The 23,785-nt window shown below is 39.1% G+C and overlaps 1 protein-coding gene across 2 annotated transcripts; it reads left to right on the top strand.

The window, feature by feature from the left end:
- The first annotated feature begins 611 nt into the window (after positions 1-611).
- LOC148076100 (rho guanine nucleotide exchange factor 26-like) lies at positions 612-22,888 on the top strand. 2 transcript variants are annotated; one of them, XM_087795817.1, is made up of 15 exons: positions 612-752; positions 1,266-2,649; positions 3,363-3,414; positions 3,483-3,622; positions 8,252-8,308; positions 8,390-8,550; positions 10,878-11,030; positions 11,127-11,256; positions 11,540-11,614; positions 11,677-11,766; positions 12,557-12,711; positions 15,970-16,179; positions 20,183-20,247; positions 20,382-20,486; positions 21,741-22,888. In XM_087795817.1, exons 2-15 carry the CDS (start codon positions 1,315-1,317, stop codon positions 21,881-21,883), a joined length of 2,871 nt encoding a protein of 956 aa, XP_087651943.1. In that variant the 5' UTR covers positions 612-752; positions 1,266-1,314; the 3' UTR covers positions 21,884-22,888. The 2 variants fall into 2 exon arrangements, with proteins under 2 accessions (XP_087651943.1, XP_087651942.1); XM_087795816.1 differs by having other exon boundaries at positions 3,480-3,622.
- The last annotated feature ends 897 nt before the right edge of the window (positions 22,889-23,785 follow it).

Raw genomic sequence — 23,785 nt, 5'->3', positions numbered from 1 at the left:
CTTGGACACATTTCCACCCCAACACACCACAGCATAGAACAGGACACTGGCCACCACAGACTGGTAGAACATGCAGAGGATTTTCCTGCAGATGTTAAATGATTGAAGCCTCCTCAGAAAGTACAGTCTACTCTGAACTTTCTTATACACATGGTCTGTGTTGCAGGACCAGTTTACTGTCCAGCCACACACCGAGGTACTTATAGTTATCAACTATCTCCACCTCGTCGTCTCTTGTGGACACTGTACGTGGCTTTGTCCTGGACCTCCCGAACTCCAAGACCAGCTCCTTGGTCTTTGAGGTGTTCAGCTGCAAGTGGTTCCTCTCACTCCAGTCCACAAGGTCACGTATCAGACTCCTATACCCGTCCTCACTGTTGTCCCTTTAAGGCTCATATCTACTTAAGAAAGCATTCTGTCGTCAATACAAATGGTCAATGACCTCGTAAAAAACATCCCCTCTTTGAAAAATAGATGTATTCCATTTTTGGTTGGTGTAAAATGTCAAAGTATTAGCATTAGTATTTCTGGAGAAAAACTTCTGACCAACCAATCGCCTCCTCCTCCTTTCTCCTACTCCTCCCCTTCTACACATTCTTCAGTTCAGCTGGAGAGCTTCAGACATGCTCAACGTCGCTTCGCTCATGTGGTCTCTACTCACTTTGGATTGTTTGCTTTTTCAATTCCGTGAATACTGGGTCTTCCAAAGCGACGCAGTGAACACCGTCTGCAGCAGGTTTACCAATATAGAGGTAAATCGCCTTTTTAATTCCAGGGTTGATCAAGGGTCAGGTGACATGTTTTAATATTGTTCAAATTACAGAGATTTCACTGTATTCTGTCACAAACACATATGTTATAGCTAATTTAATAAGGAAATATTCTGCGCGCAACATAAAATACAAAGCAAGAGTGCTTTCTGGCGACTTTGACGACAGTCTGACGACCAACGACTTTTCTTTTCCAATTCCTGAGACGTTTTTTTTTTTTTTTTTTGTAAAACCTGCTTTATGAGTAAACTGCAGTGATGGAGACTACTGACTCCTTTAAGAAACATCTTAAGACGTTTTTATTTGTTCAGGCTTTTCCTTGATTTTCTGGAACTCCTGTTGTGTTCTCAGTTTTATCTTGACCTTTAAAGTATATACTTTATTGAATATTGTTTTGATTGTTTAAGCGCTTTGTGACCCTGGTCTGGAAAAGCGCTGTATAAATAAAAAATACTTACTTACTTACTTACTATTTGTTTGTGTTGACTTTTGCAGGGGTGATGCAGCAGGTTATGTAAGGGAATTATAAAGCAACTGCAGCAACATGGATTTCGGCAATGATGTAGATCTCTCGAACAATAACATCACTCCTTTGTGGAAACGAAGGACAGCGAATTGCACTAGTCCCCAGCAATCGAGGAAGCCAAGACCTCAGAGTTACTACCTTAAAGGGGTGACTGTGTCAGATTTTCCTGTAGAGGACCAGTGCTCTCTCACCTTGAGTCAGACCACCGAAAGACTACAAGTTGTCACTGTTCCGTGTGCCAGCAGCAACATTGTGACACTCAAACATGTGTTAAACAAGCCCTCCAAGAAGTCCAGAGTTATTCGGAGTATCAGCATCGGACAGTTTTCCAACGGACGTTTCGCTTTTAATAAATTCAGGTCTCAGGAGGGTAGGTCTGCCTCTCTGGACCACCGAGGTCGTAATGGGGACTACAACAAGGGAATGACCAGCAATGGACTAACGCTGTGGCCTGACAAATGTGATCCTTTAAAGCCGACAAGCCTGAGTTTACCGAAAGACAAGACGATACTCGATCCCCTGGATACTTTGAATAATGGGGTTAACCACTGTGAACTGTTTTCATCTGCATCCAGTCCTTCTCCTCCTGTTCGACGCAAACTCAACCCATCCCACAGCTCCACTTCAAGCATCCCGTCCCTCTCTTCCCTCAATTCCTCGGACCCTTCGACACCCCGCTCCCCATCGCCCGCGGACAATAGACAAGTGCTTCACAGAATGTCGCCAACCTCGCCAGCCTCCTCTCAAGACACCAGACGCTCATCATCCTCCTCTTCAACAATGTCCCCTCCCTCCCCATTCCTATCCCCATCTATCTCCCCTGGTCCTTCCATTGTCCTGAGTACCAACAGTCCAGCTGCCCTGAAGATGGGCACGCATCAGCTTATTCCCAAGGGTTTGGCACATGATACACGTCAGAGCAAGCCAGTAGGATCACAAGGTTTGGTTGGTCTGCTAGGAATGGAAAGCTCTAAACGTTCACTAAAAACTCGCAGCATGGTGGAGAGTGGTGCCTACTTTTCTACAGGAGCGGCAGAGGGGGCTGATGGGGAAGGTACAAGCCCTGCCATGCTAAAAAGAGGTCTCAGAAGTACGTCGTATAGAAGGGCAGTTGTAAGTGGAGTTGATCCAAGGGAAACTTCCCTCGACTTGAAGGTCTGTCCAAACCCTCTGCATACTAGCGAAGAAGTCAGTCTTGAAAGTTCTTCCACTGCAAACCCAACGAAGGATTCAAGAGCCACCGGCCCTAAAACTCAGACACATTCAAGTCCTGGGACAGCAAAACCTGCTACCCCAAAGACAGCCCAACCCGGCGGCCGTGGAACACAGTCCACCAGGGAGGGTATCATCAAGGTAAGAAGGTTGATATTGTAAATTCATTAAGTCTACCTATAAATAACTTCAGCTTTAATGATTGTTGAATGTAGTGGCACTTATCTTGATCAGAGGGCAGCTTTAGACAAACATTTATTAATAACTCACATTGAATAGGAAGTTTAAACAGTGTGTGACAACATACCAAGTTTTAATCTTAAATGCTAATTTGAGAATGAAAAAGCTTTTGTTGTTTGTGATACAAAAAAATCAATTTTCTTGAGATCATGCGGAAAAACAGCCCCTGTATTGTAGCTTAAAAACTGTCACCTATGTTACTTTTAATAGCAACATGTATTTGATGCAATTTATATTACTGTTTCACCCACAAAAAACGAATTGGCCCCTTGGCCTTAAGTTTCACTTTTATAAGCTACAATAGCTTAGTTAATTGAGTATTTTTGTGCTTTAACTATCTAGAAAAAACATTAATTTGAGTTACAGTAAGTCTCAGGATATCCATTTGAATATTTAAGTGAATGTTCTTCATGGGTAGATGGTTTCGTTGTTAGAAGGTATGATGTAATTCGAGCGCTGGGACACACACAGAGACAATGGCTCTGATTAGCTCAGGGTCACTAATAGAGGTCACTGGTCATAGAAGCAGCAGGTCAGGAAAAGGTGACCAAAGTGAGTACACACCAGGTCACTTAACACAATCTGCCTTTGACATCGATGAATTTGTGTTCCAGAGTCCAGACAGGAAAAAGGTTTTGACCAGTCAGCCAACCTTTGACAGCGAAGGTATGTGAAAGCTCTGCTTTTGTGGGTCTATTGTGATGTCTTGTAAAATTGAGTATGTGCTTCAGAAGAGGAGTTGTACCAAAACTATCAAGAGAAGGCTTTGCACAACGATTCAGATGAGGAATCGGATTTGAAGGCACCGGAGCCCGATAACGGCATTGTGGTGCAGTACAAACCCATCAAAACCTCATGGAGCCAACTCAGTGTGGTAAGAATTCCAGATACTAAAAAGCTATGTAACTCTGTACCATGATGACATGATCACTGATTGGTTGCCTTTTCAATCTATATTTATCAATCGGGTTAAAGCCTTGGATGACTAAGTAAGATACGCATTCAGACCGAAAATTAGAATGAAAGGAATGTCCTAATTTGATTGAAAACATAGTGAAAATACATCTGTGGCTCACAGATTTGCTTAAAGGTTGTGATCTACAGTGTGTCTGAGGTTACTTCAACTAACAAAACCAACTTGTATTCTGGAATGCTTAGGTTCTCAAGAATGCCGTCATGTCCCATTTGGCAGGCGTCCATATCTGTCCTCTCTCAGTCAGGCCTTGTCAAAGTAGCACAACATCTAGAGCAGAGACGAAAGGGGAGGGGGTTATGAAAGACGGCTAACAGACCTACAGGAAGTATCGGAGCCATCTTGTGCAAGGGTCTTACAATTCTTATGAATTTGTTAGCCTAAAAGTATGAAATACATTTTGCTACTGAAGAAAACGGTGGTGACTGAATTGCATAATGATCCAGTTATGGACTGGAAATGGACAATTATGAGTAGAATGCTCTCCAATGTTGTCCACATGTTTGTTGAAGAAGTGACTGCTGCCTCCTGTCGTGCTGAAACAGGGTCCAATTTAAATGTAGTATAAACACCCCTTATAGTATGGTTTTATTATAATTATAAGCTGATGACAAAGATGATGCTAAGTGTCTGGGAAACAATTTTTTATTTCTTCTTTTCCTCTCTGCTGCTCCCTTCAGGGATCGCCACAGTGAATCAACCTCCTCCATATAAACCTGTTCTCTGTATCCCCCTCTCTCACACCAACCAACTTCATGTCCTCTTTAACTACATTCATAAACCTTCTCTTTGGTCTTCCTCTAGACCTCCTGCATGGCAGTTCCAAACCCCGGAACCCTTCTACCAATATCCTCATTATCCCTCCTCTGTACATGACCAAACCATCTCATTCTGGCCTCTCTGACCTTATTGTCAAAATATCTAACATGTGCCGTTCCTCTGATTATCTCATTCCTGATTTTATCCATCTTTGTCACTCCCAAAGAGAACCTCAACATCTTCATTCACTACCTCCAGTTCTGCTTCCGGCCTTTTCCTCAGTGCCAGACTGTCTTGTATATCTTTGCTTTCATTCTGGCTGATACTATTGTATCACAAATTACCCATGACACTTTTCTCCACCCATTCCACCCAGCTTGAACACGCTCTGGACTGTTGACCCTAAATACTTAAAATCCTTCTTAACTCCCTGTAGCCTCATGGTTCCACCTGGTTCCCCTCATTCACACACATATATTCTGTCTTGCTGCGACTAACCTTCATTCCTCTCCTCTCTAGAGCATATCTCCACCTCTGCTCTCACCATAGATCACAATGTCATCTGCAAACATCATAGTTCATGGAGATTCCTGTCTAACCTCATATGTCAGTCTGTCCATCACCACTGCAAACAAGAAGGGACTGAACCCTGATGTAGTCCCACCTCCACCTTCTCTGTCACACCTACAGCACACCTCACCGCTGTCTCACAGTTGGCATACATGTCCTGCATCAGTCTAACATACTTCTCTGCTACTCCACACTTACTCATACAGTACCATAGTTCCTCTCTCTGGACTCTGTCATAAGCTTTTTCCAGATCTACAAAGGCACAATGCAGCTTCCTCGGACCTTCTCTACCAACTTTCTTAAACCAAATACTGGATCTGTAGTACTCTTTCTAAGCAGGAAACCATACTGTTGCTCACAAATTCTGAATTTTGCCCTCAGTCTAGTTTCCACTAATCTTTCCCATAACTTCATTAACTTCATAAGCTCATGAACTTTATCCCTCTATAGTGACTGCAATTCTGAACATCTCCCTTATCCTTAAAGATAGGCTCGGTTACACTTGTTCTCCATTCCTTAGGCGTCTCCTCACTCTCTCACAAGATCTTATTGAATATTCTAACCAGAAACTCTACTGCCTCCTCTCCTAGACACTTCCATACCTCCACAGGTATATCATCAGGACCAACTGCCTTTCCATTCTTCATCCTCTTCGTGCCTCCATCACTTCACCTTTACTAATCTCTGCTTCATCATGGTTCATAGTAGTCACCTCTTTCATGCTCTTTTTCATTTTTCATTTTAAGACATACAGAGGAGTCCCAGAAAGTCAGGTAAAAGCCTGCACAAATAAGAACGTCTTAAGATGTTTCTTGAAGGAGTCAGTAGGCTTCATCAAACACAGAGGGAGAGGAAGATCGTTCCAAAGTTTAGGAGCAATAGCTCTGGTCTGGAAGTGTGCGCGGAACCATCAGTAGATTCTGATCCACAGACCAAAGAGCCTGAGCTGGGATGTAAGGCTGGATCAGATCACTGATGTAAGGAGGAGCCTGACCACGAATAGCTCTGAAAGTAAGAACCAGAATTTTAAAATTGATCCTGAAAGAAACTGGCAGCCAGTGAAGAGTTTTAAGGATCTGAGAAATGTGAGTTCTTCTACTAGGGCGGGTCAGAATTCTTGGTGCAGTGTTTTGCATTAACTGCAAGCGAGACAGTTACTTCTTGTTTCGACATAAAAATAAACTGTTACAATAGTCTAAATGAGAAGAGACAAATGCATGGATTTCAAGCTCCAGATCGTGTTGTGACAATTTTTTCTAAGTTTAGAGATTTTTCTCAGTTGAAGGAAACAGTTTCTTGTCTCCAGATTCATCCTCTCAGCCATCATTGCTATGCTGACTTACTATACTCTCACCCACCACTACTTTGGTCACTCATTTCTTTCAGATTACATCGTCTACAGCTCCTACCTCTACTCATAAATTACCCTATACTGATGCCTCTTCATGAAAAAAGTATTCACCTCAGCCTTTTCCATCCTTTTTGCAAAGTCTACCACAATCTGTCCCTCTGTGTTCCTGTCCTGGATACTAAACCTGCCATTCACTTCTTTATCACCTCTATTTCTTGCACCAACATGTCCATTGAAATCTGAACCTATGACCACTCTCTCACCTCTGGGGATATTCTGCATCACATCAACTCACTCCAGAATGTTTTTTTCTCTAATTCACATCCCACTGAGTGGCATAGCCTAAAATACTATACCAACTCTCTAGCTTTTCCTGTCATCGTCCCAATATTCGAAGTCCTTACTCTCAGTCCCAGACTCTTGCCTTTCCTCTTTTCTCTCTGTTTCTGAACCTGCCTTCCTCCTCTCCCCCTTAGACCCACAGTAGCCCAATTTCTATTGTAAACCTGTAGGTTATCGGCACCAAGGACCGATCCTGTATGGAAGTCATAGTTTTCATATTTGGTTTTGGCACAAGTTTTATGTCGGAATCCCTTCCTGACACAACCCTCATTTAGCCGGGCTTGGGACACTGCTCAAAAAGACACTGGCTCGTGACCCCTTAAGGCTGCATTTAGCAACATCTTTATTTATATCTTGATTATTATTTGTAAAGTAAATGGTAGATCCGTGTGTCTTTATTTGACATTCATAACGTATGACTGATGGTTAAACAACAGATCCTGTATGTCCAAATTGTTGCAGTTCAGCTCAGCAAACCACTCACACTTGCAAAACAGGATAACTCCAGGAATATGAAAGCCACTGGAAACATTAAATAAAACCATTTAAAGTACTGCTAAATTAGTTTAATTTTTTTTTTAATTAAGTGATTCATTTAAAATACATGTGCTATCACGACTTTTTCAAAAATGATGTGATATAATTGTAATCTAACAATCAGTGTGTAGCTGTGTTGAAAGTATAATGGTATTGACCAGATCCTCTTAAAACATAGAAATTGGTTCTTACTTATCCTCTTCTCTGCTTGTTCAGCACTGTTGAGTGTCTTGGGAAAACAATGACACAATCATATCTAAAGCTGGGATTGAACCGGCAACTACTTAGCCTCAAGTAAACCACTATCCCGTCTGAGCTGTTTGACTAGGATTGTCATGATCGAGTTATTTTATTCACATCTGTGCGACAGCTGATAGAATGGACTGTGTTTAATGTACCACTGCAGAATTTACCTTTTTTTTTTTTTTAGATGCTATTGCTGTCTCTGATGAGAATTGTTTGTCGTTCTGATGAAGTCAAAACTAGATATGAAGCTTTTCAGGTTCACTGGTCGACTCTCTTTTGACCAAACTAATTACTAACAAGAAATAATTAAACAACTTATATTTTCAGAAGATATATTTTTTTTAAAACATACCATTGTCAGAGTAATTGCCTAAAGACATCAGGATTAGGAACTTTATTTTCAGCTAAAGTTCTTTAGCAATATTTCTAGTTGGGCTAGAATACAACATAATAACAATTATGCACCAAACATTGCGCCAAAACCTTTTCAACTACAGCACATCAGGTGACTGAAAAACCTTTTTACTCTTCACTGGGAATCTATGATTAAAACATGTCCCTGTTTATAAATGTAACCGTTCAACAAGTCACAAAAAATGTTTGCAACTACGTTTGGATTATGAATTCTATTGTAATATAACACTCTTCTGATGTTTAAGAATAGAATCTGTTGAAAGATTGATTGATATTCCTTTCCATATCATGTGTTGTGTTTGTCGTATCAGGTGAAGAAAAGTGGTCTTTCTGAACTGTTGAGTCAGGAGGAGCGCAAAAGACAAGAGGTATGAATTGTGATATTTAGATCCTTATTTTACTGTGTAAGTTATCATGATGAACTGTAAGTATCTTTCTTTCTTGTTCAGGCCATTTTTGAGGTACTCTCTTCTGAGCATTCCTACCTTCATAGTCTGGAGATCCTGATCCGGATGTTTAAGAACTCTGCAGAGCTGATAGATACGATGACCAAAACTGAACACCACCATCTTTTCTCCAACATTACAGACGTCCACGAGTCCAGCAAAAAGTAAGTGTGCAGAGACAAGAGGAGAGTAATGTTAGATGAGTTATAAAAATAATATACCCTAGTTCTTTTGGTTACCTGTATAACTCTCTAATAAAGTAATCCAGGGCAGACCCAGAACATTCAGTAGAGATGATTGCTCTCAGTGATGGAAACCTTTGTATTCCCCCCATAGAGCTAAAAAGGGTCATAAGGAGCATATTCCCTACACTACCCAGCCTCAGACAATGGAAGGCATTGAATGGGTTGATGGATAAAATGCATGTTCTGGGGAAACGTCTGGATAAAACAATGCAATAATAAAAATACATTTTATTGTATTTATTTAGTAAATTATTGCCCGGTAGGCCATTTAAATGTAAAATTTTACGTGACAGGTAAAATAAAGTTTAGTAGATTCCTAACTATTTAAAGTATCTGTATAAAAAACGTTATGCATAAATATGTTATGTTTGGGAGGCAGAAAACTAAAAAGGTGTTTGCACTGGCTCAACAACATATTTAACCCTAAATGCTTTCACAGAGAGCCAGAATGAATAGTTTACATTCAAACACGGGCAACATGGGCAAAAACATGTCCATTTACGTTTACTTTTATTTTTTTATAACCAACAGAATTTGGGAGTTTTCATTCTCGCAAGATCAATGTAGGAATTTGAAATCTTTTTACAGTACTGAAGACTAAAAAAAAAACAACCACTGGCCTACATTCTAGCCCTAGATCGTGCATGCTTTATTCTAATTGTTGAATTTAAAACTGATTGTTCTTCTTGAGTCTCTTCTCTAACAACCATATGTGGTTTAAAATATTGAATGCAAGACAGAAAAATTAAAGACAAATTTGATATTAATAATGTATTTGGGTTGGAAAACGGTTGCTGATATTAGGACCCAATTTTAGACAACATTTTCTGCGTCAAGCAAACATGGCATGTACTTTATAATTGTGTACAGTGTTCACTGCTTGAAGGATCTATTTCTTATTTTTATCGAACTCTTCTTATTATGCTACATTCTAATTTCTTTTTCTTACTTTTCACATGACTTTATTTCTCTAACTAAGTCCATCCGAGTGATTCTGACGAGAGACCAGCAGACCGGGCAACATGTGTCTTCTGTTATGCTGTGTGGTTATGCTTCTTAAAAAAGTTCACCGTTTACAAAAGTCAAACAAAAACTCTTCACTCCGTAAATAGTCGAGGGTGAGTTTATAGGTGAAGATCCTTTGGTGAGCAAACAGTTGTTTTAGGGTGAGCCTGTCAAGGCCAGTTTGTGTAGTGTTGCGACCCTTCCTGTTTGTCACCTTGGATCACGTGTTAAATCCTTTTATTCGCTTGATGTTGTCCATCTGGTGGGTTATACTGGCCTTTTGGGGGTTCTCAGCAAGAGGAAAAGCCTCTGTTATGGCAAATGCTTGGCTAAGTCTTTTTAGAGAGGCTTGGAGTTCCTCTTCTGGGATCTTAAGAGAAATCTGATGGCCGTATTTCCTGCCCACCTGACTGTGCATTTGTCTTTGTGTCAATAGATTTCATGCTGGGATTAAGAGTTCCTCCATGATTTGTTATTTACTTCTGTGGACTGAGTTGTTGATACCTGTTGAGTCCAAAGAATTGACAAAGGTCTGTTTGTTGTGTTAACGTTACATATGCAAAAAACTATTTTTTAGAAGCAGAAAAGATTAACTTCTGTGTGCACATGTAATTCATGCAACCTATTGCCATTTCTTCACTGTTATGAAAGCATGAACTGCTTATTTCATTGAATTAATCAAACGACATATGTGTCATAAAGAACACATTTTTTTGCTCGGATGACAAAATATATATTTCCGTAAACAGATAGTTGGATGTGGGAAAGAGAGGCCAATGTAGAATCTTTTGTTGCCTCTTATCAAAATGCGTAATTGATTACTTTTGTTCTTCAAAATCTGCCTTTTTTCACTGAATTTTTCTTTCAATTGTTCTGAGCCACGTTTAAAATGCCTCAAATGTCTGACGTAAATATCCAAGAAAAACACAGAGTTCATAAGAAGATGGAAAAAAAAAATATTTTTACTTTGTGACATCTCATCTATTTAGATAAAACATTTATAACACTAATCCCTGAGGCTTGATCGTCCTTCAGCTACTTTGACCTCAAAGATGCTCATACTCTTTTAGTCCTTAACTCTTAATTTGGACTACATCCTGGACAACTTCTGTCTCGGCCTTTTGTTTTTTTCCTGGCACTTAGATTTCCACTTCTACACACAAGCTGAAATAATTTGAAAACGGGTGCCTGTTTGTGTTGACGCTGCCATTTTAGTTCCTTTTTATTTATTCTTGTTTCAGATTTTTTAAGGAATTGGAGGAAATACACCAACATAACGTTGTGATCAATGACATCAGCGATATTGTCTTCAAACATTCTCAGTCCAACTTCGATCCGTATGTCACCTACTGCTCCAATGAGGTCTACCAGCAGAGAACCCTTCAGCGTCTGCTGTGAGTAACATTTTTAGACTTTGTGCTGAAATATTTATCGAAGATCTGCAGTATCATTGACTAGAGAGATACAAAACAAGTTATTGATCTTTCCAGGTTGAAGAATCCAGCCTTTAAGGAAGTTCTGTCCAGGATAGAGGCCCACTCAGACTGCAGGAATCTCCCTATGATCTCCTTCCTCATTCTGCCAATGCAAAGGATCACCCGTCTGCCGTTGCTCATGGATGTAAGTAGCAGCTTTTGGAATTCCTAGACTTTGTCTCTTGCTTAATTGTTTGTCTATAATGTCGACCTTATCATTTTCTTACAGTGACCCAACATCATTTTATAAAGCTGCTTTTTTTTTCTTTTTGTAATGCAGTTTCTACTCATTGATCTACTCTGTCCCTTCATTATATTGTCTCCTATTAGTGCTCTAAGAATCTCTATAACCTTTTTCTTTCCTCTTTCCAAAAACTGCCAAAAGATTTCAGTTAATATTGATAAATTATTTTCTATATCTCTTGCAGACCATATGTCAGAAAACGCCAAAAGATTCCCCTCAATATGAAGAGTGTAAGAAAGCATTGCAAGCCATTAGCAAGGTCAGTTGTGTCTGAATAATCAAACAGACTGTTTGATTTCAATGTTCCTAAATGTTTTACAGGTGGTGCGAAAATGTAACGAGGGAGCACGCACCATGGAAAGAACAGAGATGATGTATACCATTAATTCTCAGTTGGACTTTAAGATCAAGGTGATTGATGATTTCATAATTGACTTATCTGAATTTGCCTTTAAATCTTTGCATGTCAGGAACTCTTTTCTTCAAGTTTCAAGAGAAGCTTGGATGGAGAAAATACATCTGCTGTTGTTGTTTTTATAAAGCTAACAACATTAAAGTGCAGGAAAAATTCCACCTCCGACCAAGCAGTCACTTGACATAAAAACCCGAACTAGACGTGTAATTTCAGAAGTGTGTAACAAACTAATGGTAGCCGAATGGGTCACACAGTCCCCTTGGATTAGAAAAGGATTGGTGACCCAGGAAACACGGTGTGTTTGTTAAACCATTCCTGCATGGCATTTGTAATTCAGAAAAGTGTTATTACTAAGAATTTAAGTCGGAATAATGCTCTTCATTAATCTATGTGACAGGTAATTCGGCTCTCGTTCTGCTATGCATTCTCGGTGACGGAGAAAACAATGGTGCTGTTTTCTGTCTTTCCACAAACTTTAGACGTTTCTAGACCCTCGTGATGATCTTGGCATGTTCTGATGTTTTGAAATAGAGTTCGGAAAAGTGGTTGAACATTTTCAGATGATAATTGTCTGAACAAATTGCAATATAGGAAAAAATATATATCCACAGTTTCCTTTTTAGTAAGAGTTGCTCTTTTGTGTAGATCTGGTGTGGAGGTTAACCAATACAATTTAAGTCTTAAATCCATTGATCCCTTTGGAATCAACAGATCCGCATCTATTGACCAATTCTCATATGATATTCACCAAAGTAAATGTTACAGTTTTTTTGCTTGTATTTCCAGCCGTTCCCCCTGGTGTCCTCCTCCAGATGGATGGTCAAGAGAGGCGAGCTGAACGCCTTTGTGGAAGAGAATGGGATCTTTTCCAAGCGAATGTCGAGGCAACAGGTTTATTTCTTCCTCTTCAACGACGTCCTCATTGTGACAAAAAAGAAAAGGTAGGAAGCTGCTCTTTGGGTTCCCTGTGCTGACATGTTCAAGGTGAAAGTTTTTTTGAAGACCCTTTGTGGTTTGGGAAGAGCGCTTTAAAGTAACCAGTTTAAACGAAACATGTTTGTTACTACAGGGTGATGTTTGCCAAAAGCCACCTGTGTTCTCACAATCATCTCCATAGTTAATCATTTCCTAAGGTGAATCACATCAGTCTGAGCCTGTTTTGCAGTTTTCAGGTCTCAATTTTCTCTGCCATCAATCCTCCAAAACCTTAAGCGCGGCCTGGTTTTAGTTTTCCTTCCTCTGTTCTTCATCAGCAGCATCAAGCCAGTCATTGATAGCTTCCTTGCAATAATGTGGTTTTCATTTAATGTGTAATGTGGGTGTGTCCGTGCATGCATGTTTGTGCCAAAGCAAATCGAATTCCAGTCTATCCACTGCTCTCTGTCTGGAACTGATTGTCCATACTAACTTGCAGAATTCCATGGGATCATTAAATAAGCAAGAGAGGGAAACATTCCATGTCTTTTTCTGGGAATCTGATCTGAAACTGTAGTCTACTTCAGCCTGTTTCAAAAAGAAATGAGGGAGCCGGGGTTTGTCTGAACTAGAGAAGCTGATATAATATTGATTCGTTCTTAGGCGCCCTGCTGTGGCACGCTACTCCACTGCAATCTGCACGAGCAAAAACAAAAACACTCCATGGATAAGTGAGGGCTGGCCAGGCCCCACAGAATACAAATCAAAATGGACTGGATAATTTAATAGCCCTGATCCTTCCTTTAAAGTTGAGCTGTTTATTTAATGCTCACTTGCTTTTAGGCCAATTCATCAAATTTAATGGCAGATTATTTTATTAAGAAGGAATGATTGAACTACAGCAGATTATTGAAACATGTTTGTAGGTTCAAAGATCCATTTCTTTTTTGTTAAATCTTGTGGCAACTCAGTCATTTGCATTGATGAGGATGATGATGATGGGAACTACTTTGATGTAACATTAATGCAAGCATTTTACTGTGATGACAGTTAAGCATGACCAATTTACTCTAAATTGAAACTGCATTGCATACCAAATGTTAACAACACCCTTAATGTTGGAATCCACTATTCAAAAGATTTAAATAAATGTTTCTGTTGTGTTGCTAGCTCTAGAAAAGAGCAACATTTTGACACAAGTATGTGTTTGACTTGTAGGCTACTGTCGAGATTTGGGTTGTTCCGTGAAGTTTATTTATCTGTCCAGAGGGAACGCTTGCGTAACCGTCCATACCAGCTGTCTCCTCATGCTTTTCCTGCTCAGTCCTGGGCATCGTCTAAACATCCAGTTGTTTAGGTTTTCATTTGAGTGCAAACCCTCCACATCCTCACAGTCATAACTGTGCAAGTTTAGTTTTGTCATTTCCTGGGATTAATGGAAATCTACTGGATGCATTCTATTTTTGTCTTTTCCTCTGTTTTACAATTTTGTGGTCTAAACATAGTGGATTTCCCAGTGATGGAAGCTTGTGTAGGAGTGGGTAATAAAAAAAAAAAAGAAGAAACACAATAAATGAAAATGATCACTGAGCATCATTAATCCTTTGTTGTCCTCTTCAAACTAGAAATGACTCCTGAATTAAATATTGGAAGTGTGAACAGGCTAAATGTCTCTCCTTATCTTTGTCACAGATTCAATGCTGAAACCCATGAGAAGACATAATAAATCAATAAACCAAGCCCTTTGGCGAAGTTGCTCTTTCACCGGGTCATATTGTTATATTGTAGAGATGATTGAAGTGATACAACTAGTGATCTCATGTGTCAACCTTCCATTAAATATGAAGTAGATGCTGCATCTCAATTACAACTTTGGGGTTTCTACACAATAAAGTAGTTTTCAGAACATTTGCACTACAGAAGGCTTCAACATGGGATACCATCCCTTTCTCTGACTGCATGTCAATGGAATTCCAAACATTTCCCCTAAAGTGGATCAATCACCGGAGCGCTGACATTCCCTGGGAATCCAGTAGCTTGGAAATGAAACGGCAAACAGTGAATCTTTTTATCTTCAGATAAGGGTAATGAAAGAAAAGTTCCACTCACAGTGGACAAGTGATTATATAGTCAATCCAGCCTGTATTTTCTGTCAATATATGTTCTATCTAGGTTTTGAAGTTCACAACAGGTGACTTTGAATTTTCTTTTTAACCTTTTATTTGCTTCATCTCCTTCTCATCCTTTTCCATAACTCGGAGCAAACCACTTTTGGCAGCTGACCCTTGTTAATAACCTCCTAAAACTATCACAACATCTCACTCCGTCTCAGCTCCTGGATGAATGTATTTTCTTAGTGTGTTTAAGACATTTTTCAAAGCGGTGTTGTTTTTGACCAGTAGCTTCTCAAGCTCGGCTCCGTTTCCAGTCTTTGGTAAATTAAACACACATGGCCTAAACTGGAGTACCTGAAGTACACACATCCGTAACACACGCATGTTTTAGAATGTGCTCCAGATGTTTCTAATTGTCTGTACTGAGGTGCAGATGAGATTGAAAGCAGTAGTTCTGATTTTTTGATCAGCAAGTTCAAATGAATAGATTATATCTTTATTTTTCATACAATCGTTGGTCTATTGACATAAACAAACTTGTCTTTTAAAAGTTTCTCAAAGTTTCTTTCTCAAAAAGAAACACGTTGTTTTTTTATGAAAAAACAAACACAAAAACAAGTCAAATTCTTCCAAATGCTTTGTAACTGTGAGAACTTCTAGCTGTTCCCGGCATCACAACGAAAATCTGGTGGTATTATTAGGCAGTTTCCAACAAAGTAAGGCCTCTTTTAACTACTTCCTTGCTCTGGAACTACAAAATGTCTAACTTCTCCAATGATTTAATGACTCACAGTAGCAATTGCATTAAAAAGGTTTAAATAAAAACTACAGGTTTAGTTAAAGGTATCCAGACAGCATGTCTCGGAACCTGTTCCAAAACTTGATCATACCCTATATTTTCTTAGATGAATCCATCGTCTCTGGTAAGAAGTATCTCGCTAACCTCAAACTGCTTCGAAAGCTACGCAAACAATAACGTCTATGGCCAACCAAGGGTCACGCAAATGTCTTCTTCATGTATTAATTCAACGTATGAACTAGCCAATCAAGTTTGTTAAATGTGTTCACAGTCCAGACTTATTATGCTACAGTAACATTTTGTCAAAAACATAAATAATCACTGAAATGTGAATCTGTCGTCGTTGATACACATCCCTGTTTGTTTTCCAGCGAGGACAGCTACACTGTGATCGACTACGCTCTGAGGGATCAGATCTGGGTCGGATCCAGCCAGCCTGAGAATCTCAACCTGTCCCCCGTCCGGAGTTCTGCCGGCATGCTGAGCTCACGGCAGGCTGGGACCAACCACCTATTCAAGTTGGGTTTCCGTAGCAACCATTCAGGTGAAAAGGTGCAGATGATCTTGGGCACAGAGTTGCTGTAAGTAACCGATTTGTATGTTGTCGTTGAAAGATATCGCTACAATGTAATTTATACAATAAAAAAACATCTTTAGGTCGCGTGCTCAACGCAAACACATTCTTACATTACATACCTGTTTCCTGCTGGGTCATATTTGTGTGTTACTAAAATGTGCATGTGGTTGGTTTATGTTCTCTCATGAATTGCTCGAGTCTTTTTTTGGTCCTGCTGCAAGAAAGCAGGTCCAAAAACTAAATGATTAAAAGCTAAAAGGTTCTAGTTCCTTTTATAGCTCTGAAAGACAAATCTACCCTTGTATCTTTATTACTTATGTGGCCTAATAGGCTTTTAGCTCAAAGAAGAAGCTATGCTGCATCCTACAGCTCCCCTTTCAACATTCCTGTGCTCCATCCCTGCTTCACAGGGATCTTTGGTTACACTATAGCCTCGACCTCTTGTTGGGACGTAGAATGATTTAATTTTCTCCCCTTTTTATATTAACAAATGATGTGTCCAATTGGTTTCACTACATTGATGAGATCATGGCTGTCCCCATAGTTGAGTGTTTCCCAGCATAAATGTCGAAAGCAAATAAAATTGTATAACGTTTCTTTATAGTTTATACGTTAAAAAAAAAAGAAAAAGATGAATGAATGAAATCTGAAATTTTGATTATCTACCCAACTTTTAAGTTGATAGTACAACCTTAATTTGTTTCTTAAACATAGGTGAAGTGACTATTATTTCTATTCGACACATTATATTTTTAACAGAAATATTTTTGGCGACTGGAAACCATCCGATTATTGTCTAATTTCTAGGCTAATCATGTTCAAGACACTACTCAAGTGAATTATTAAACTACTTTTTTAAGTAAAGTTACCTTTTATATATATTTTTAGCAATAATGAAACTAATTTTTACGTCTATTTCAAACATATAATTCCTCTAGCATACCAGATTTAAATGGGTAACGAAACAGAACTTGTATGAAGCATCCAAACAAAGTTAAATCTAGCAACATGTTATCAAATATGGGCACACTTTTTTATCATAAGGTTTGGACTAGCTGTATGATTCCTAAAAAGTGCTTTTGTTTAAAGTTGTATAACTGAGGCACACAAAGACGTTCTGTCGTACATTGGAGCTCAGTCAGGGTTTGCTTGCTCTAATTGGAGTTTGTAGAGGGCGCCGCTGAGGCAAACCCAAACACATGAGCACACAGTTTTTACTCTAATTGTTTGCTGGGCTTTAAGTCTCTGTTGAGGAGTGTTTTAAAATGCGAAGAAGCCAGTTCTTCTTCATTCCTAGTTGGAGAACCTCCCTTTGTGTTTGCTCTTCAGGCAAAAAATACTTTCACCGTTACTCTGCTTGAGTCAGGACTTTTGTCAACTTGGTAGCAGGATTTTCTTGTAGGACAATCTGTGTCAACAAATGATGGTATTCTTGAAAGGGTTTTGCTATTATTATATTAAAGTCATAATGAATAAAGACATTAAACAAGATAATTTTGATTGTGAGTGAAACCAACAACTTAGACAACGTTGATAAAGATGATCAAATACATGATGAAGTTAGTATAATGGAACAAAAGTATACACTTCATAATGTCTTTTTTACTCCTTTTGCATGAAATCACTATTTTTAATTAGTTCTAGTTCTATCCATGTTTCTCTCCTGTTAATATTTTCTTCCTGGTTGTTTTTATACTATGACAGTTTATATTCTATCATTTATATTAAATATATTTGATTCTAATATATTTCCAACGCATGTTGAACACCACATGCTTTACTTGGAACGACCCGCGGGTTCGAGCCAGAATCTGTTATTGTTTTGTAGTTCTTGAACAAAAGCTCGGAACAGCAAGACTTGTAGATCCACCTTGGGTGCTCTCTGGGTGAGGGACGCCTGTTGTTCCCGTGTAGACACAACTCTTTTGATAGTTCGGGGCCACAGCTTGTGTGTGTGGTTCAGCAACTGTAGTCCCCCGGCGACGCTTCATTGTCACAAGAGTTGCTAGGCATCGTCTACATTATTAAACCGCCTGTTTCCCACGACTGCTCCTCCCCCTACATGTTGCTTCTTTCCCTGTAATCCAGTTTCTCATAATTTAGACAACAGGCAGTTGTTTTTTTGGGGGGGTGGCCGGCAAACTTCCTGTGTTCATTCATGCGACCACAGTGATGTAACTCGACGCGACACATAGAAGTGCTGCACATTAGTCGTCTGTTCAATCAAAGGGAGAGAAGTAGAGCAGAGAAAAGCCTTGATGAGTGTGTTTCATTATTTCTGGCGCAGAAATAGACAAACCAAGTTTTACTGAGAGTTTTGATGGCCTTGCAAGAAGGTTGTTGAGGATCGAATGTGACGTGTAGTTCTGGAGCTACATTCTTAATGATTATTAAACAAGGCAGTTGTGTTTTCTCAATTTTTATTAAACAGCATTACTCAAAAAAAAAGGATTGGACCAGGTTTTGCGGTTTATCTGCATCAGAGTCTGGAAAGGAATGTTTTATGGATTTGTCACTCGTATGGCTTCAAACTGCTGCTGCTCACCAGTTAATAACCAGCAAAAACACTGATAACCTGTTGTAAATGTGTATTAAACTGCATGTTTTAGTTCCTCAGTACAATCGTTAGACCTCAAATTCGGGAATGAAACCGACAAAACCTCCTTGTGGTCGAGTGAAGGGACCGCAAACAGTATTCCAAGAGGCAGTGAATTTGCCAATGAATGCCAGTTTTGAATTAACAACAAATTTGAATGGTCCGAGGCCTACACTGAGAAAACTTAAAAGACACTTTTTCCAATTAAGGCACAAAATCCATTCAACTTCTCGTAGTAGGTGAACGAGTTCTTGTTGAACTTTAAACTAGTATTAAAGCGCTTGCTGGCCACAAAAATATTTTGGCAGGACGGCTTGAGGTTGACGAGTGTTCAGTGAACAGGACATAAATATATATGTATATATTTAGATTAATTTGATGGTGTGCTGTGAAATGGGTCAATTGAGTACTGTGTCTAAAGTCGCTTCTTTAAGGAAGGCCAGTCATTTCTGTCACCATTAGAATAATAGTTATTGTGTTAAAGAACGTTTCGAAACCACATATCATGCTGGAGCGGATTCACTCAAATGTGAAATTCCTCACATTCACCACAGGTGTGTCTGTATTTACCGTGGAAATGAAACCCTAGATCTGGTGTTGACCAGCACTTTGAGCTCCTCGTGAGTGACCGACCTGGTGACTCGACAGTTAACCTTTGTCTCACTACGCTACGTGATGCCAGACAAATAAACGGCCTGAACTTTGACCTTCGCAGTGACATAACTTCGGGAAATCGGACTCCGGGATCACACAGTGTCCTCTGTGTGAGTGGCTGAAACAAAGTCATTGTTGGAGATCCTCAGTTCTTTGTTTGTCGAGCACATGTCGGGCTTGTCTTGCCGGTGACCCTGGGCTCGTCTTCTGGTGCTGCTCTGCTGGTGGAACACAGCAGCTCTATGAGCAAAACACACTTGAACATTGTTACGTAACAGAGGATGAGGGAGAGGGACTTTAGTTTCCTATCTTTACACCATCAGTCTGAAGTTGGGTTTATTCATGACTTTGAAAATAGATCCTGAAATTTGATGAATTAGTCAATTAATTATGTTTAATTCACACTCTTAGTATAATGTTAAAGAAGACTTTTTTAGTTTAGAAAACAGTTGTTTTTTGGCGAGAGGGTCCTGAATCAAATCTATCTTCTCTATAGTTTGTTTGTTATCGCTGTTGTTGATTAAGTGTCCTTCTGTGCATGTAGGTGGCGCTCCTTCTTCTCTAGGCTCTGTGATAAACTGAAACCCCTCCTGCCTCAAGCTGGGAATGACATTTGTCTCAAGATATAGCATTTATTTCCCATAAACTTAGTTTTGCATTTGAGGACTATATGTAACGCTGAGGACTTTTAGCTTTATATACAGTATATATGGCCTCACTCTCCATTCTTCTTACGTGTTTCATGTTCTGTCTCCAGGAATGAACGGGCTCGATGGGTCAGTGCTTTGGGTCACAACAACGAAAAGTGTCAAGACAGGACCAGTGAGTTTTTACAAACGTGCATTTGGCGCCATCTTGTGGCCGCTGCTAAAATCTCAGCAATATTTATATTTTTAATCAGCAAGATTTCTATTAGTAAAAAGTATTATTGAAAATGTTTTTTGTTTTTTTTCCAGAAGCCATGCAGGTCGAGGTGATCCGAACGTACACGTCCAAGCAGCCGGATGAGTTGTCTCTCCAGATAGCCGATGTAGTTTTAGTGTCACAGACTGTGGAAGATGGTAAAATACCATAGCTTTGTCTTTTTACTTTTATTAATCGCTAATATTTAGTTTTCACCGATCCATTTGTTGAAAGTCTAATTTAGTTCCAAGATGAATCAAAACTCAAATTGTAATGTTCAAAAAACGTTCACTTTTACTTTAAACAATTGTATTTTTCTTCTAGGTTTTGTGTAATTTATTTTTACCTAAACATTAAAAAAAAATCTTCAATTCTACATCGTATGAACATTATTTAAAATGCTTAATGTGATTTTTATACGGAGAGCTTATAACAAAGTGATCAAAAATAGTATTTTCATATTTATCAATTTTTCCTTAAGAAACCCTTCTGTAATATTTTTGTCTTCTTACTTTTACATATATAAATGTCCTTCACCTTTTTTATTTTAAAAACGGAGAATATTTACCTATGCAGTTGACTTGTGTTAAACAATTTCTTATCTTTAGTTTTCATTTGTAATAATTAAACAATACGCAAGTTAAAATATATTTCTGGCTCCACAGTACCTCAAAAACCCTTTGCTCAGTTTTTGTTTTATGCTCCTGGTTACCACAAAAAAATCTATTTTAATCCTTTAATATGAAAACACTGTCTCTGAGCCACTGTTCTAGAGCAGTCCGTGGTCACGTGATTCTCGCAGACCTTTCTGGCTGGTCGTCCAGACAAGGTTGTGTCGTGAAGATCAGAGAGTTCTAGTCCATGAGTCATTAAACCACCATTGTGGAAAATGTAAAAAGAAAAGATCAATAATCTACAAACATATAGCTGCATATACACATACCTTTTAAAAAAAAAAAAAATTCATATTTATTTATTTTTAAATGCATATAAACCTTTCATACATCAACATGAATAAAAGTAAAAGTCTTCCAACTTATTTTTTTTCAATGCACATTATTTCCATTTTTTCATGAGAACTGCCTTTTTTAAAATGTATTTCTCTTTTATAAAGAACATGATCCTGGAGGGCATAATCAATAGTTTAGTTTGTTTATCATATAAAAAATGATCCAAGAATACATCGGTTTGATCCAATATATTATGAAATATATAATTTAAAATAATTTATCAAATAAACACATGCTTGATAAGAGAAAATAGTATAATTATTTTAAAATTCAGAGTCATCTTAGCTTAATGTGTAAATACTGTACGGTAACCATGACGACCGGCTTTCATCTCAAAAGAGGTGCAGAGTCAAGAAGAGCAGACGAGTCACACACTTCATCAGAGTTCTTGTTTGTTCTCAGGCTGGATGGAGGGCGAGCGTCTGCGCGACGGCGAGAGAGGATGGTTCCTGGCCGAGTGCGCCGAAGCGATCACATGTCAAGCCACCATTGAACGCAACGTGCAGAGGATGGACCGGCTGCAGGGCCTGGAGACCAACGTGTGAACTGGAACCACTCGAGGGGTTTTTCCTCCACCTGACACTCCAGTGACCTGCTGAACGCTGATCCCGGACAAATTAATTCTTGATCCAGTTAGTGACCCGAGAGGAGCAAACGCTTGTGTGAAGTGGCTCTTGTAGTCAGTGGAGGATTTGGAGGCTCGCCCAGGCAAAAAGATGTATAAATGGAATGTGTCTTCTAGAGAACTTCTTTTCTACTGCTTCATCCACTGTGGGGTCGCAGGGGCAGCAGCTTTAGCAAGGAGTCAAGGACTGTCTTCTGCCTATCATAGTTTCTTCAGACTGTCCTGCAGTCTCCTTCTAAACAAGACAGGAAAATACTTCAACTTCGACTAAGAACAGCCCTGGCAGAGTCCAGCCCTGGAATGAATCCAACTTACTACCAGCTTTGCAGATCAAGCTGTAACACTGTTCGGACACACGCCCCCTACAGGACTCCCCGAGGGACACGGTTGAATCTCCATATCCACAAAACGCATGTTGTGAGCTGATCCACAGTTCCACGACCCGGTCGAACCCGCCGTCCTCCTGAATCCAAGGTTCGACTCTCTGACAGAGCCTCCTCTCTAGGACCCCTTAGTAGACTTTGCCTGGGAGGCTGAGGAGTGTGATCCGCCTACACTTGGATGTGAATGAAACCAAGTTCATAACCTCCATTAGTCGTCTGTTTTTACTTTCTGATTGAGTTAATGACGCACTTTATTAATGTTAATAAGAGGCGAATATTTTTCGTCATGGATGTTCAACCAAACACAATCAGCAAATCTGGTTAAACAGAGACGTCATGACCAACAGTTTTTTCATTCATATTTAGGATTATAAATCGAAGGACAATATATTATATCATTTTAATTTAAAGAAAAATAATAACGCATTTCAAAGCACTTTTTTGTAAATATTTTATTTTCAGTGTAATGAAGTTTCTTTTTAAGGCCAAATATTCTCTACCTCGCCGTCAGCCACAAGAATAAAAAGAGAAAATTGAAAGAACTGCTCGCACAGAATTAATATATTTTAGGGTTTCAAATAAACGGGTGTGATGAAAGCGGCGGAGACGAGCCGTCTTGCTTTTAACATGATTGTCCGGATTGTCTTGGCTTCAGAAGGAAATGATGGTCAGACTGCAGCGACAACACCGCAGCTAGGTGAGCCGTGGAGAAAGTGTTTTTTAATTTGATCTCAGGAAGAATTGGTGAGCGTTTTCAAATGTAATTACTGTAAAATGTCACTATGTAAAGGTATGTGTCTACGCTGTTTACTATGTAGAAAAGTCAAAAGCTAAATATGTATTTGATCACAATAAAAACTTGTTTAGCTGGATTATTGGGGATGACTGATCTGTCACTCCAGGAACAGATGCTTGGCTGAGTAATTTAAATGTGCGGTTACATTTTTGTTTTCTTTTTTAAAACGTTTATTAAAACAGCAACTTTTCTAATAAAACAGCTGGTAAACACATGTAATTTTGGGTGTTGAATCACATGGTGTCATTGTTTATTTGATGCATCAAGCATGTGTAGAAAACATTCAACTTTACTAAAAACACGTTTTTAAAATTAGAATTCTACAATTATAATAATTGTATAATACATTTGGAATCAATACTTGTATGTTCTCCTCACTAGTGTGGGTTTACTCCGGTTCACAGTTCACTTACATATCTTGAAATTGAAGTCCAAAATAAACACTACTATAAACTTACATGGAAAACTCAGGCAGTCCGGTCCATATACCTTGAGGTCCGTGTCCAAGAAATCTATAACCTATAAATCTGTTTATCTACCATAAACATACACACAGAGGAAGAAGGGGGGAAAAAAAGTAAATTTGAGAGAGAAGTAAAGACATTGAGAGACATAGAAAGAGAGCGAGAAAAAGAAAGTGAAA

The sequence above is a fragment of the Callionymus lyra genome, chromosome 7 (assembly GCF_982586985.1).
Source record: "Callionymus lyra chromosome 7, fCalLyr1.hap1.1, whole genome shotgun sequence".
In the NCBI taxonomy this organism is placed as follows: Eukaryota; Metazoa; Chordata; class Actinopteri; order Syngnathiformes; family Callionymidae; genus Callionymus; species Callionymus lyra.
The sequence above is the reverse complement of the archived record's forward strand: the minus strand, read 5'-3'. Positions and strand labels throughout refer to the sequence as shown.